Source organism: Erinaceus europaeus, chromosome 15, assembly GCF_950295315.1.
Source record: "Erinaceus europaeus chromosome 15, mEriEur2.1, whole genome shotgun sequence".
NCBI lineage: Eukaryota > Metazoa > Chordata > Mammalia > Eulipotyphla > Erinaceidae > Erinaceus > Erinaceus europaeus.
In genome coordinates this window covers 45282041-45296921 of record NC_080176.1, presented here as the reverse complement: position 1 = coordinate 45296921, position 14881 = coordinate 45282041, and the positions used below count along the sequence as shown (strand labels likewise).

Sequence of the window (14881 nt, the reverse complement as noted above, 5' to 3'; positions counted from 1 at the left end):
TTATTTTGCCAACATTTTAATAAAACCTGAACAAATAAATTTTAAATTTTTTCTTATGTGAGGCAAACAAAATGGATTTTTTAAATTTTTATAAAGATTTTAAAAATATTTATTTATTCCTTTTTGTTACCCTTGTTTTTATCGTTGTAGTTATTATTGCTGTTGTCGATGTCTTTGTTGTTGGATAGGACAGAGAGAAATGGAGAGAGGAAGGGAAGACAGAGAGAAAGATAAGACACCTACAGACCTGCTTCACCGCTTGTGAAGCGACTCCCCTGCAGGTGGGGATACGCGGTTCCTTGTATTTTGCGCCACCTGCGCTTAACCTGCTGAGCTACCACCCAACTCTCACAAAATGGATTTTATTTATACTCAGATTATATTCATGTTATACTTGTGGTTATCTGTGTAGATTCTTCTCTAAAATAATGTGTTACTTTGTATTAGGACTCAGACTAATATACTTATGGTGGACAAATACATTATGGGGCAAAACAGAGAATTCCAAGGTAATTACTACATCCTATTATTATTTAGTATTTATATTTACCTATATTTTTGTACTGCAAATAAAATATCCTAAATATTCTTTCTTAAATTGTGCAGATGCAGTCACATCCCCCCTCAGGCTATTGCTAGTTCCCGCAAGAGTTGGGACATTCTCCGAGCACCTGTTCTGCCATGTTGTGCCCTCAGGGCATTGTCTATTCCCCCGCAATAGTTGCAGTGCTTTGGTTACTCCTCCCCCTTCCCATTCTCACGAGAGTTATTATCCTACCCTGGAGTGCTATGGTTACTCCTCCCCCTTCCCATTCTCAGGAGAGCTACTCCCATAAAAGCCCTTCTTCTTCCGCACCTCTCTCTCTCACCGACCCTTCACTTTGGTGGTTAGACGCAGGGAAGGTTGCTGCGTGAGGCGACCATTTTTGCTACCTCCAAGTGGCCCAAGCTGCTTCTCTCTCACCCAACTCTGAGGTGCTAGCGCAAATAAAGATTTGTGTTCCCTCTTCACTCCGGTTCTCCTCTCTCTCTTCTCCACGGCGCAGCTCAACATTAAATATTTCTTTAAATTTTTTTAAAATTTGTTTTCCCTTTTGTTGCCCTTGTTGTTTTTTATTGTTGTTACAGTTATTATTGTTGTTACTGATGTCGTCGTTGTTGGATAGGACAGAGAGAAATGGAGAAAGGAGGGGAAAACATAGCAGAGAGAAAGACACCTGCAGACCTACTTCATTGCCTGTGAAGCGATGCCACTGCAGGTGGGGAGCTGTGGGTTCAAACCCGGATCCTTCCGCAGGTCCTTGCACTTTGTGCCACCTGCTCTTAACCCGCTGCCTACCACTCGATTGCCCTTAAATATTTCTTGAAAGGATTAACAAGGTTGGAATTTTGTAGATGTTATGTATGGAAGCTCAGAGAAGACTTAATAATCTTTTTCTTTTATTATTATTATTATTTTTTAAATTTTTGCCTCCAAGGTTATCGCTGGGACTTGGTGCCTGCACTATGAATCCACTGCTCCTGTGACCTTTTTTTTTTTTCTTTTGATAGGGCAGAGAATCTGAAAGAGGAGAGAGAGATAGAGAGGGAAAGGGAAATATAAACACCTGCAGACCTGCTTCACAGCTTGTGAAGTGATCCCTCTGCGAGTGGGAAGCCAGGGACCTGAAATTCCTTCCTTGAGCTGGTCCTTGAGCTTCATACTATGTACACTTAACCTGGAGCTCCACTGCCCAGTCCCAATACTTGTTACTCTGAATTTCACAGTTGAATAAACTAAGTCACAGCTATTTTACACATTTACACACTAGGAAGATTACAGTAGTAATCTTCTAGTAAACAAAGTTGAAAACTTTGGACTACCTAGAAAAACAGGACTGCTTAGAAAAAAAAAAACAACAGAAAATAGACTTCAAAGACTTTCATTTAGAAGTGTTAAGAGAAGGTCTTGTCAAGACATAAACAGGCTCATTAATGAAGTTAATGAGTTTATTATCTCACCAAAAGTGGTAATTCTGAAACCAAGGAACCAAAGTTAGTAAACTCTTCTCTCAGATCAAATGGATGGCTCTCCATCTTCCAGGGTGAAATTCATATCACCGTGGCCTGTCACAAGATTATATTCCCAACTTGATTCTCAGTCTTTAAGTGTTGTTCCCTCCAGTGGTTTTAGAGGAGCTCCTTTCTGTTTCCATGACATGGAAAGCCCTCACAGAGCTCTTAGTAGTGCTGCTGCTTTCATTGTCTGTGGCTCTGTCAGACTTCTGAAGGTTGAAGTTTCAAAATCAAGGTGTTTACCAGTTTCACATTCTGTCTATAGTCTTTTTGCTATGCCTACACATAATGAGAATAAAGAGTGGAGGGAAGTGAGAAGGAGGAGGAGAGGAAGAGGGAAGGGGGGGAAGAATGTGCTTTATGAATGGGGTCTCTTCTCTCAAAACTATACTAACTTTGTCAGATGAGCATTTCTAACCATTTTGTGATAAGCCCTGTTTCAAACAAAGTCATATGAGGGGGAGGTATAGTTTTAACATAGGATTTTTGAGGGGACACAAGTTCATAGTATCATCTTTGATAAAGGAAAACTATCAAGGCTGAAGAGGGCTAGAGAGTAAAATTAGAGATGTAATGTTTGTAGTGAATTGAAGTCTAAAGAATTTTTCCCCCTGAAACTGGAAGGACTCTGCCATATAGATACCTTCTGAGACTGGGTCTCTAAAGGATACTTAGGGTATCTCAGAAATAGGAAGGGATGTTGTGAAAGTTGAGGTCTGTGAGTTTCAGGGAAGCTATGGAGTTTTGGGGATACATGACTTGGATAAATTGCCTGTTTGGATGCATGAAGGTGTGGGATTAATTGGACACCATTCATCAAGTGCTGAAATGAAGGTTCAGTAACTGGTACTGTCTGGATTTGGAACTTGTACACTGAATTGGATGCTCAGCAACACATTTCTAAAAGGGTATTCCCCCTGAATTCAACAATGGGGCTTGGAGGACACAAAATTCAATCTATAGAAAAATAAAAGAATATATGACTAGTATCGTAAACTACTGATCTTAAAAAAACTATATATATATATATATATATATATATATATATATATAGAGAGAGAGAGAGAGAGAGAGAGAGAGATCACTCTGCTTTGATGGCTGTCACTATTCTCTTCTAGATTTTGGATTGGTCAGAGGAGAAACTGGATTTTGTGCATTCCCTTTTAGACTACTTTGGGCCCTGATACTTGCCTGATAAATGAAATGGAATTTAAACCCCATCAACGCGTTTGGCGTGGTAGATTTTCTTTTTATCATAGCCTGAAAATTTGTACTTTAGGACAATAAGTAATTTCTAAGTCAACTTTACATAGAAGAGTAGTAACAAGGTCTTTCTTGATTCATATATAGCTACAAAATCGGTAGTAAATCCTGTGCAATTTCATATTTGGAGTGCAATTTTCTTTTACTTCTATCATTACTCAAAGTCAACTTCTTCACACCACTGGAGATAGGTTCCCCTCCCTTCAGCTTACCGTGTTCCTTAAATTGAAATGCACATAGATGTAGCCAAGAATTTGATCCCTAGTGGTCAGGAGAATCCGCTGATCCAAAAGCAAGTGTTTCTGGCACCCAGGTGTATCCATGTCAGGACTGGGATCCCCAAAGGCGGATTTGGGTGTCTCTGCGGGACCACGCCAGGTAGAGTTCATCCTGGAGAGGCCCAGGGACCATCTAGGGTGAGGCCAGAGCCAAGCGCCGGGCGGGGCGCTAGAACCGCAGGCCAACAGTGGCGTGGGTGCGCGCTCAGGCTGGGCCAGGGACCGCTGCCCTGGGAGCGAGCGCCCGGCGCGGACGCCAGGAAGTTGGGGGCAGGCTCAAACAGCTCCCCAGCTACTGCCGCGGTGATAAAACTTGAGAAAGAACTAGGAGGGGCCGCTCGGCTTTTTCTGGATCCTGTTGGCCTTTGGAAAGAACACGCTCACAGGCAGGCAGGTCCCACAGAGCCCAAAGCAACCTGGAGACCAGCAGCAGCAAGAAGCGAACTTCCTGCGCCTCTTTCCCCAGTCGCCCATGGCTGCCCTTGGGTCCCCGGGCGCCCTTCGCGGAGCCCTCTGCGGGCGGCTGCTGCTGACCCTGGTGGTGAGTGAGAGCCCAGAGCCTGGATAGGGATGGGGTCCGGGACGGGGATCTACTTGGTGGTGCACAGGTGTCTACGCAGAAGCTCCATCCTGCTGGGCATGGTCCAACCCAAACTTGGGTCGGGGGGCGGGCAGAGTGAGATGAGGATCATAAAGAGCTCTTAGAGGAAATGACCTAGGACTGAGGCTTTATTTTATCTTATTTTATTTTCTTCGATTTCATTTTATTTCGTTTGATTTTATTTTTATGGTCGTTTTGTATTGTTGGGATTACACGTTGGCTTCTGTGGCTAGTAATAGTAGGGGTTAGGGAGTGGGGGAACGTTTTGGTTATTTCAAGATCCCTACTATGCAAAACGCAGAAGTGAAGTGAGGCACAAAGGAAACCTCAGTCCTGTACATAAACCAAGTGAATCTCAGATGGAGTTGTTAAAAGAGGAGCGGGTGGAACTGTGTGCCATGGATCTCAGAAAACCTGCTTGGAGGTGTTGCCTCCCCTCGAGTTTATTCAGCCGCTGGTCCAAGCCAGCCACCCCCGCGAGCCTCCTGGCCTGGGGCCAGTGTCCCTGGGGCGCCAGGGCGGGGCGGCTAACCAGGGCTGGGAAAGGTGATGCTTGGAACTTGGATGAGTGCTGCTGGAATGGGTTCTGGATAGCACTGTCCAAGTTCAGAGCAAGGGGTCTCCTGTGGTCTGGAAACCTGTGACAGAGGAGCGGATATATTTCGAGAGGAAATTAGGGGAAATCTGGAACCCTGACAATGCGACTTCTTGGACTGCATTGTGCAAAGGACTAGAGGATCCGCAGCTTCTTAGGCATTAGAGAATGGGCATGGGGATCTGTGATGAAAAGATCTGCCAGGCTAGGAAGGGAGTCAACTAAACAGATTCTTGTTGCTCTTCTGCCCTCATGCAAAAAGAATGGACCCAAGGTTTGTCTTGGTTTCAGTACTCCAAGTTGTGAATATTGGACTAGTTCTATTATCTAACACACACACAGAGGGAGAGGGAGAGGGAGAGGGAGAGGGAGAGGGAGAGGGAGAGGGAGAGGGAGAGGAGAGAGAGAGAGAGAGAATAAGGAACTGTAAAAAGAAAGTGCCTACTAATGTCTTAAGTGATGAAAAGACCCTTTTTCCAGATGGGAGCCTCTCTTAAAATGTTCTTTCTCTCCTTCTTCCCTCCCTTCCTTCTTTCATACACAACTGCTCAGAACTTTCTTATTTAAAAATATGAAATTAGTGATTTTTTTCTTTTCTGTGAAAGGGATTTGAGGATGGGAAGAAACTTTAGAGGTGCTATGTTCTTATGATTTCCAATATTCTCTGAAGGGTGGACATGAAAATTTGGAGTTAGATTATGTGTATGATGTCTATGTGTCTCTGTGTGTGGGGGGTTGGGGTGTGGCAAGGCAAGAAGGTGCATGTTCATCTAAATAAAGATAGCGATAGCGTCAGCTCTAGTCTATGACATACTCATTTAGGGTTATAAAAAAGAATTCCATACATTTCATATCAAATGGTATATTTGGAGAGTTGAATGCTGGAAAGTTTGTTAGATATAATTCTTTTATTTATAATCATCAGTTTATAAACACCTTGAATTTCTATACAGGTAGATGAATTAAGATTTCTATTGACGTTTCCATGTTTGAGCTTCCTTTTGATAGACCTATAAGACACTTTTCTGTTTGGTAATAGTGTCACAATATTCCATTTATAGATAATACATGTTTCCTGAACAACTGTCTCTGAGAGAACTTTCAAAGCAAGCATTTAAGATGAAGCAGCAGTTGTTTCCAGATTAACTTTCCCACTGAGTTGTTTACTAAATTGAGGAATTTTTCTCTCTGCACTTTTGCTTCTCTATTCCCTTTTCACCATTAATCCCCGATTCACTTTAGGACCAATTCTAATGATTCTTCCTTCCACCCCTCTTCCTTTCTCTTTGCCTCCCTTCTATCTTCCCTCCTCAAAAAGCCATATAAATATTCTACCTAAGTATCCATGTAAGGATGACTAGAAAAAGAAGTTGTGGTTGAGGCTGGGGGTGCACAAGGACCCAGGGAAGACCCTGAAGGGCAGGAACTGTGGTCACTTTTCCTCTGGGCGCTTTTTCTCTCTCCCACTTCCCCCTACTACTAGCTTAATAAAAAAGAAGAACAGTTGCTGTGGACAGTGGAATCATGTAGGCAGGGCAAAGTCACAGCATGCCAAAAAATAGTGTTGTAGTATATGTATGCAACAGATGGCACACCTAGTTTAGTGCCCATAGTACAAAGTGCAAGGATCTGGGTTACAACCCTGCTCAGATCTTCACCTGCGGGGGGGGGGGGGGGGGGTCACTCCTCACCTACAGGGGGGTCACATCACCTGTGAAGCAGGTCTACAGGTGTCTATCTTTCTCTCATCCTCTCTACCTCCCCTTCCCCTCTCAATCTCTCTGTTCTACTGAATAAAAACGAGAGCAGGAAGATAGCTCCAGGAGCCGTGGATTCATAGTGCTGCTACTGAGGCCCAAGGATAACAGTTTTGAAAGTGTTACATTTCTTTTTTCTTTTGCAGCATTATTTATGGAACTCCATGTGATAATACTAAGTGAAGTAAGTCAAAAAAAGAAAGGCAAACACGATGGTATCTCTTGCATGTAAATGTCGCTAAAACAAAGAAACTAACAAACCACAACAAAAATAATGCAGCCTGCAAAATACATGATTATCAGAAGGGGGCAGGGTAAAAGAAAAGGGCTCATTCTGATAGTGGGAGTGGCACTAGAACTTTAGTGGTGACTGTGGTGGGGTATTCATAGAGGAGTGAAATTGTATTGTCAAAATTTCACAGTACTGTAAATCAATGGTAAATCAACAGAAATCCCATTAAAATAAACTTTAAAATGTGGGAAACTAGAAAATAAACTCAGTCTATGCCACTATTGACAATATTGCCTCTTGGAATACTTATCTTCTATTTTTTAAAAGAATTTATTTATTTTTAATCTTTTTCTTTTATTTATTATTAGATAGAGACAGAGAAAAATTGAGAGCAGAGGGGAAGATAGGGAAAGAGACCACCACTTGTGAAGTTCTCCTCCTGCAGGTGGGAACCAAGGGCTTAAACCTGGATCCTTCTGCACTATAATGTCTGTTTAGCCATGTGAGTCAACACTTGGACCCCCTCTTGGAATATTTCAACTCTTGTAGCAACAGCTATTAAGTGAAAATCAATTTGCATTGTTGTAGTTGACTTCTACTTTTAATTACAAGCTTACTATTGTTCACCATATCAAATCCATCTTGGCAATTAAGTTGTCTATTATATAGAGTGTACTTGGACACAGTTAAACTCTTACTTTGTTAATAGGATTCTTATTTAAAAGGAATTAAAATAATGTGCCCTTTTATAGCATAATATACATTTTCTCTTTGAGTTTATAAATTGTATTTTCACAAATGGAAGTCTGGTTTTTTCTTTTCTTTCTTTCTTTCTTTCTTTTTTATTCTTCAGATTTAGGGCATTAATTAATGAGAAGAATGTGATTCCCTTACCAGAAAGAATTTTCCTATAGGAAAACTATCATTTGGCATATTTTTTTAAAAATACATATCAGCATGTGAATTTCTTTTATCTTTTGAACTAGTGAAAAATGGTTAAGGCAAATAAAGGAAGAGGGAATTAGCTTATTTCAAAATAATTTGAGCTTAAGACAGTCAAATCTTAGTATGTTTACATATGTATACTATCAGATACCTTTTTAGTGTTATTCATTTTTATCACTGCCTAGAAGGTTTTTTAAAAATAAAATTATATTCATATTGGTACTTTTCTAGGTCCTGAAGCACCTATGAATCACTGAATACATGTAAGCCTAAGCACATTTTTTGGTCCTGTTGTAATTCACTTGACAGTTGGCATTCCATATATGGCATATGCGGTGGCTAATTGTACTTACCATTCATACTTAACTTACCATTCTCCTTTTGGAATGTACATAGGGATACAATCCATCTTATAGAATTTGGTTAGAAGAAAATTTTGTAGACTCATCAAAGTACTGAAAATACAGAGAGGTTGATCTTTGGTGCTAAGAATTTGAAGTTTCCAATGGAGAGGATGGGACACAGAACTCTAGTGGTGGAAACTGTTTGGAGTTGTACCCCTGTTATCTTATAATCTTGTTAATCGTTATTAAATCACTAATAAAATAAAAATTAAGTTTATTTTACTGAAGTACTGTTAGATAAGTAAAATATACATTTTTAATTCAAAATTTCTCAACAAAACACTTCGCTATTTTTGATTCATTTAGTAAGACTCCACACAATATATAACCAGACTTAAATTAGTATTGTGTAAATAATAAATGTGCAGTCTTAAGAACTGTGTACACACACTTTAAGTGAAATAACCTCTGAATAGATTTTCATGATTAACTTTACAAAATAATACAGTATTAAAAATAAACATGAAAGTAAAAAAAAAAAAAAAAACAGGACTTACTTAGCCTTATTACTTTGCCAAAATTGCATTTGTGCAGTTTATGCATGTTAAATACATGGCAGAAATATAAGTATATGAACACTCATTATTATACAGTAGTGCATTATTGGACAGAACATATAGTCAGTTCAACAATTTACTTTTAGAAATGATGATAGTCACATATATATTTCAGTTATGGCATGCTAGAAACAAGCTGGGGTATGCATAGACCTGCCAATGTTCATGTCTTTTTTTTTAAATAAATAGACAATAATGTCCATATGCTATTTTAATTAATATTAATGCACAGACAAATGGCAACTTCCCATAAAATATACTTTGCCAACACTGACTTAAAGAGGCATACAACAACTTGATGGACTTATAACCGTAAAGACTTTGAACTAGAGCCAAATGTTTCCACATGCATGCACCTTCATCTGTATAACAAGCCTAGACCTGTGGTAGGTTAACTCTTCTATAATTATATGGAACAGATAACTTCCATATAAATTGTTTCAAAGAGCAGAAAAAGTGGACCCCTTCTGAACTTATTTGCAAAGCTTATAAAAAGTTGGAAAATAATAGTCTAATGTCATTTGTGGAGATACATTTGAAATTCTAACATAAGTAGTAGCAACAAACCCAACCTATAATTATATACAGTGTGTCATGCTGCTAGAGCAATAGCTCAGTGGGCAGCATGCAGGACTTGCTTCTCTGAGGCTCCTGGTTTGACCCCTTCCACCCCAATTCTTCTGAATCAATTCCTCTATATAGTAGTTTGCCATCAGAATTTGAGTGTTGGCTCAATCAGATATACCCAATGTGCTGTCTACCTGCTGTTTCACATTTAATAGTAAAAGAAAAAAAAAATCTTCTTGAGAGGCTGTTGATATACCATTAGTTTGTGTCGCCAGGAAACTGTCATCTTCAGAACTGGTCAAAGTGATCAGTACTGGTCCAAAGGAGCACCAAATTCAAATTCAAGATTTTAAGAAATATCTGCACTGAAAAAATCTGACACCCTGAAGGCTTTAACTCTTTTTTTTCCATTTTATTAGGGTGTTTTGGATGGCTTGCATTATGGTTGTTGAGACGTGTACATTTTCTCATCTCCATATATAGGTGTCTGCAGAATGCTCTCACCCCTAGTTTTGGTCCTTTGCCACCATCAAGCCCCAGACCCCTATGCCTTCTGCATTCTTTCCCTTCCTCTCCTTCAACAGAGACCTTTGCTTTGGTGCAATAACCTAATCCAGGTTCCACCTTGTGCTTCCTCTTTCTTTTCTTGCTTTTAAATTCCACCTATAAGTTAGATTATCTGATATCTGCCCTTTTCTTTTTGACATCAGAGTTATCATGATTCCTTTCAGGCCCATCCAAAATGAGGCAAAGGAAATTACTTAACTATTTTTAAGAGCTGAGTAGCATTTCATTGTGTATACACACCACAACTTTCTTAGTAAGTCATCTGTCCTTGAGTATATGGGTTAGTTCCACATTTGGGTTATCACAAATTATGCTGCTATGAACAGAGGCGTACATAATTCTCTTCTGATAGGTGTTTTTGTTAGCTTTGGATAACTTGCCAGGACAGAAATAGGTAGGCCATAGGCTAGCTCCATTTCCTAAGTTCTCAGGAACCTCCAGACTGTTTTCCACAAGGGTTGGGCCAGTTTACATTCTTGCCAGTGGTATAGAATGTTCCTTTTTCCTCACATTCTCAGCCAACATTTGGTTTGTTGTTTCTGTCCTTTTTAATATATGACATTCTCACTGGTGGTAAGTGGTATCTCACTGTTGTCTTTATTTACATCACTCTGGTGATGAGTCACTTTGAGTACTTTCTCATATGTGTGGTGGCCCTCTGGGTCTCTTCTTTGGTGAAGATTCTGTTCATGCCCTGGCTTCATTTTTTTAATGGCATCCTTAGTTCGTTGCTGAGTTTAGTGTGCTCTTAATGTATTTTGGTTATTAAGGACTTGAACTATTTCATTCAGCTTAAAAACAAACTGAAATATAAGAAATGACTGCTTATTCTCTAGTCTTCTCATCCATACTCTGAGCTACTTTTATTACAGTGTTAAAATAGGGTACTATTTTCCTCTTATGATGCAACACATGCTATGTTTTAAATATATCTTTTAAACGGGGGTCGGGCGGTGGCACAGTGGGTAAAGCGCATGTGGCACAAAGCGCAAGGACTGGCGTAAGGATCCCAGCTCGAGCCCCCGGCTCCTCACCTGCAGGGGAATTGCTTCACAGGCGGTGAAGCAGGTCTGCAGGTATCTATCTCTGTCTTCCCCTCCTCTCTCCATTTCTCTCTGTCCTGTCCAACAACGAACACCATCAACAATGGCAATAATAATGGCCACAACGAGGCTACAACAACAAGGGCAACAAAAGGGGGAAAAAATGGCCTCCGGGAGCGGTGGATTCATGGTGCAGGCACTGAGCCCAGCAATAACCCTGGAAGGGAAAAAAAAATATATATATATATATCTTTTAAAGATATTGTTTAAAGGGTTACTTCACTCTTTCAAAATTTCTTTCTTTATTTTTTAAATCAGCTAACTCTAAACATGGAGCTTACTTCAGGGACTTAGTTTGCATTCCATTTGCCTATGTTTATATTTTACTATAATACTACTGTCTTCATCATTGGAATTTTGTTGTAAAGTTTGTGATTGGAAAATATCAACTTTGCTGTATTTTTCAAGTCTATTTGGGCCTTCATATAATTTGCTTTTTTTTTTTTTTTTTTTTTTTGCCACCAGGGTTATTACTGGGTCTCGGTGCCAGCACTATGAATCAACCACCCCAGCATCCATTATTTTTCTTTCTAATTTTTTACCAGTTAGGACAGAGAGAAATTGAGAGAGGATGGGGGAGACAGAGAATGAGAGAAAGACAGACACCTGCAGACCTGCTTTACCACCTGTAAAGTGGACCTCTTGCAGGTGGGGAGCCAGGGATGGAACCCAGGTCCTAGCGCTTGGTAATATATGTGCTTATCCAGGTGAGCCACTGCCTGGCCCTAGCACTTGCATTTTTATAAGAATAGATTGCCAATTTTTCTTACAAAGCTAATTGGGATTTTAATAGAGAATGCATTAAATCTGTAGATGAGTTTTGGGGCCTATGGTTTTTTGTTTTGTGTGTGTGTGTGTGTGTGTGTGTGTAAATGGAATTACTGACTTAATCCTGTTTTCTTTTTTTTTTAAATTATTTTTTCTTTTTTATTTAAGAAAGGATTAATTAACAAAACCATAGGGTAGGAGGGGTACAATTCCACACAATTCCCACCACCCAATCTCCATATCCCACCCCCTCCCCTGATAGCTTTCCCATTCTCTATCCCTCTGGGAGCATGGACCCAGGGTCATTGAGGGTTGCAGAAGGTAGAAGGTCTGGCTTCTGTAATTGCTTCCCCTCTGAACATGGGCATTGACTGGTCGGTCCATACTCCCAGTCTGCCTCTCTCTTTCCCTAGTAGGGTGTGTCTCTGGGGAAGCTGAGCTCCAGGACACATTGGTGGGGTCTTCAATCCAGGGAAGCCTGGCCAGCATCCTGATGACATCTGGAACCTGGTGATTGAAAAGAGAGTTAACATACGAAGCCAAACAAATTGTTGAGCAATCATGGACCCAAAGCTTGGAATAGTGGAGAGGAAGTGTTAGGGAGGTACTCACTGCAAACTCTAGTGTACTTCTGCTTTCAGGTATATATTTTGCAGTAGTTTACGGTTACGTGTGAACATATGCTCTCTCTCACAGAAACTGGTGTATATCTAGGTTTTGGGACTTTGTTAGAAAGTGAACCACCTGAGATGAAATTAGAGTATACTATGAAAGGAAAGGTCTCACCCGAGTAATGAAGCTGAAGGGTTGTCATTCTACAAGTGAATCTCTCTGGACACAGTCTGAAGTGAAGCATGTTGAGGTGGCAGTTGTTGCGTTGGTTAGGTTGTGATCGGCGGATGCAATATTATTTGATATGGATTGGGAGAGGCATATGGGAAAGTGGGCCCTATCCAATGGTTCCAGGACTGGGGAGAGATGTGAGGTTCCTGCTGTCTTAGGGTTCAAAAAGACAATCGATAGTTAATGTTATCACATTAATTTGTAATTGGGTTAACTTTGAAAAGTCCTTTTGTTATGGTTTGCTGTACAGTACCCAGTATCTTGTATATAGCTGTGCTATTGGTTGCTTTAATCCTGTTTTCAAGTTTTTCATTACCAGTATACAAAAGTGCAGTTGACTTTTGTATGTTGATCCTGTATCTAAAAAAAAATGCTGAATTTATTAATTCTGATAGTTTTTAAAAATTGATTCCTTACAATTTTCAATGTACAAGATCACTTGCAAAAATATGGCAAATTTACATCTTTGTTCTGAAGTCTGCATGCCTTCAAGAGGGGGTGGGAGAGAGAAAGAGAAAGGAGAGAGAGAGAGAGAGAAGAGGGAGTAATTTATTAATTGAAAGTCCCAGTATAATGTATAATAGAGGGAAAGTGAGCATCATTTTCTTGTTCCTCGTGTCAGGGAAAAATCAATGTTCCTCCACTAAGTTTGACATCAGTTATAAATTTCTCACTTAACTGTTCTGAATTCACTGCTGTGAGTATGTGATTTTATTTGTTATTTTTAAAAAACACATCATGGGGACAAGTTTGACACACATTTAATGTAGACAAACTTGGTGAGTTGGAGATGTGTGTATCTATGAAGTCATTACCACAATCTGTACTATACCATGTCCATCTTCTCTGAGTTTTTTCCTACCCTCTTTATTTATTATCTACTTGTAATAAGAACACTTAGCATTGTATTTACCCTTTTTGGGTAAAAATATTGACTGTATAATACAGTATTGTGAATTAAAGGTACTAGATTGTCTAGTAGGTATCTAGGATTTATTCATCTTGCATTAACTAAACATTACTCTTTAGTGTACTTTTTGTTTATAGGACTTTTTTTTTAATTTTAGGTCTTCAGTTTTTCTTGTGAAGCCTGCAACAATGCGATTTTTAATGTGCCTTCCAGACTAGATGCAAATAAAATCGTTGGCAGAGGTGAGACATTTCAAAATTGTGTTTTAAAAGAGAAATTCAGTTTAATTACATGACAAAGATACTTCTGTAATTAAGCTAGGACTCCTTATAATTAAGGCCAATTCAAGACAGTTAAAAGTATGTTTCCATTCTTTATAACGCCATTAAAATTTTGAAGTTGATAAATGAACTACAGCTTATATGAGTGTGGATGTTCTAATCCTTGTTTTTTTGGATGTGTGTTTTAACAGTATAAAGAATTATTTGGGGGGTCGGGGAGCCGAGCGTTGGAGCACCCAGTTAAGGGTACATAGTACTAAGTGCAAGGACCCTCTCAAGCATCCAGGTTTGAGCTCCTAGCTTCCCACCTGTGGTGGGGTGGCACTTTATAAGCAATTAAGTGGGTCTACAGATGTCTGTCCGTCTCTCTCTTCCTCTATCTTCCCTCTTAATTTCTTTCTGTCCTATCAAATAAAATGAAAAAAATAATAAAGAAAATAAAAAGAAAAAACGTAGCCACCAGAAACACCAAGCCCCGGCGATAACCGTGGAGGCAAAAATAAATCGAGAGAATGACTTGTATAAAATAACCCATTTATTAACTAGCACTCTAAGCATTATGAACCTACAGATAAGACCCTGAGAAAATTGGAATAGTCTTCTTTTTAATACTATAGTGGTACCGAGAAGGATAACAGTCATCAATAACATCCAAACCTAAACTTAGTATTTCATCTGTGCACAGAGAAACTGCGAGACCTCATGCTTTACCAATATCTGGGCCACTCTTCTCAGGAGGACTTTCCTGAGAAGGAAATTCCTTTCATGTAAGGAACATTGGAGGAAAGTATCACTCCACTCTTCTTTTTTTTGCTGTTTTTAAAGAGAGACATATAAGTTGTACAGGAGATACAAAGTTTATTTTTTTCAACAAGGTATCCCATTTCTGGTTAAAGTACCTCAATTAATTTAATAAACAAATATTTCTGTCATTCCTGTGAGGAAGAAGAAACTGAAAGGCTATAAATAACAGTTAAGGGAATTTCTTTTTTAAATTATCTTTATTAATTTATTGAAGAGAGGTAGCCAGAAATGAAGAGGAGGGGGATACAGAGAGGGAGAGAGACAGAGAGACACTTGAAGCCCTGCTTCACCCCTCACAAAGCTTCCCCTTGTATGTGGGGACTGGGAGCTTGAACCCGGGTCTATGTACAC

The 14881-nt window shown here is 39.6% G+C and overlaps 1 protein-coding gene across 1 annotated transcript in view; it reads left to right on the top strand.

Annotated features, from left to right (window-relative positions):
• The first annotated feature begins 3880 nt into the window (after positions 1 to 3880).
• LOC103111638 (desmocollin-3) overlaps positions 3881 to 14881 on the top strand; it is a 56582-nt gene continuing 45581 nt past the window's right edge. The window contains exons 1-2 of the mRNA XM_007520955.2: positions 3881 to 4137; positions 13603 to 13687. Coding sequence (XP_007521017.2) covers positions 4069 to 4137; positions 13603 to 13687 — 154 coding nt within the window. The 5' untranslated portion in view covers positions 3881 to 4068. The remainder of the gene's footprint in view (positions 4138 to 13602; positions 13688 to 14881) is intronic.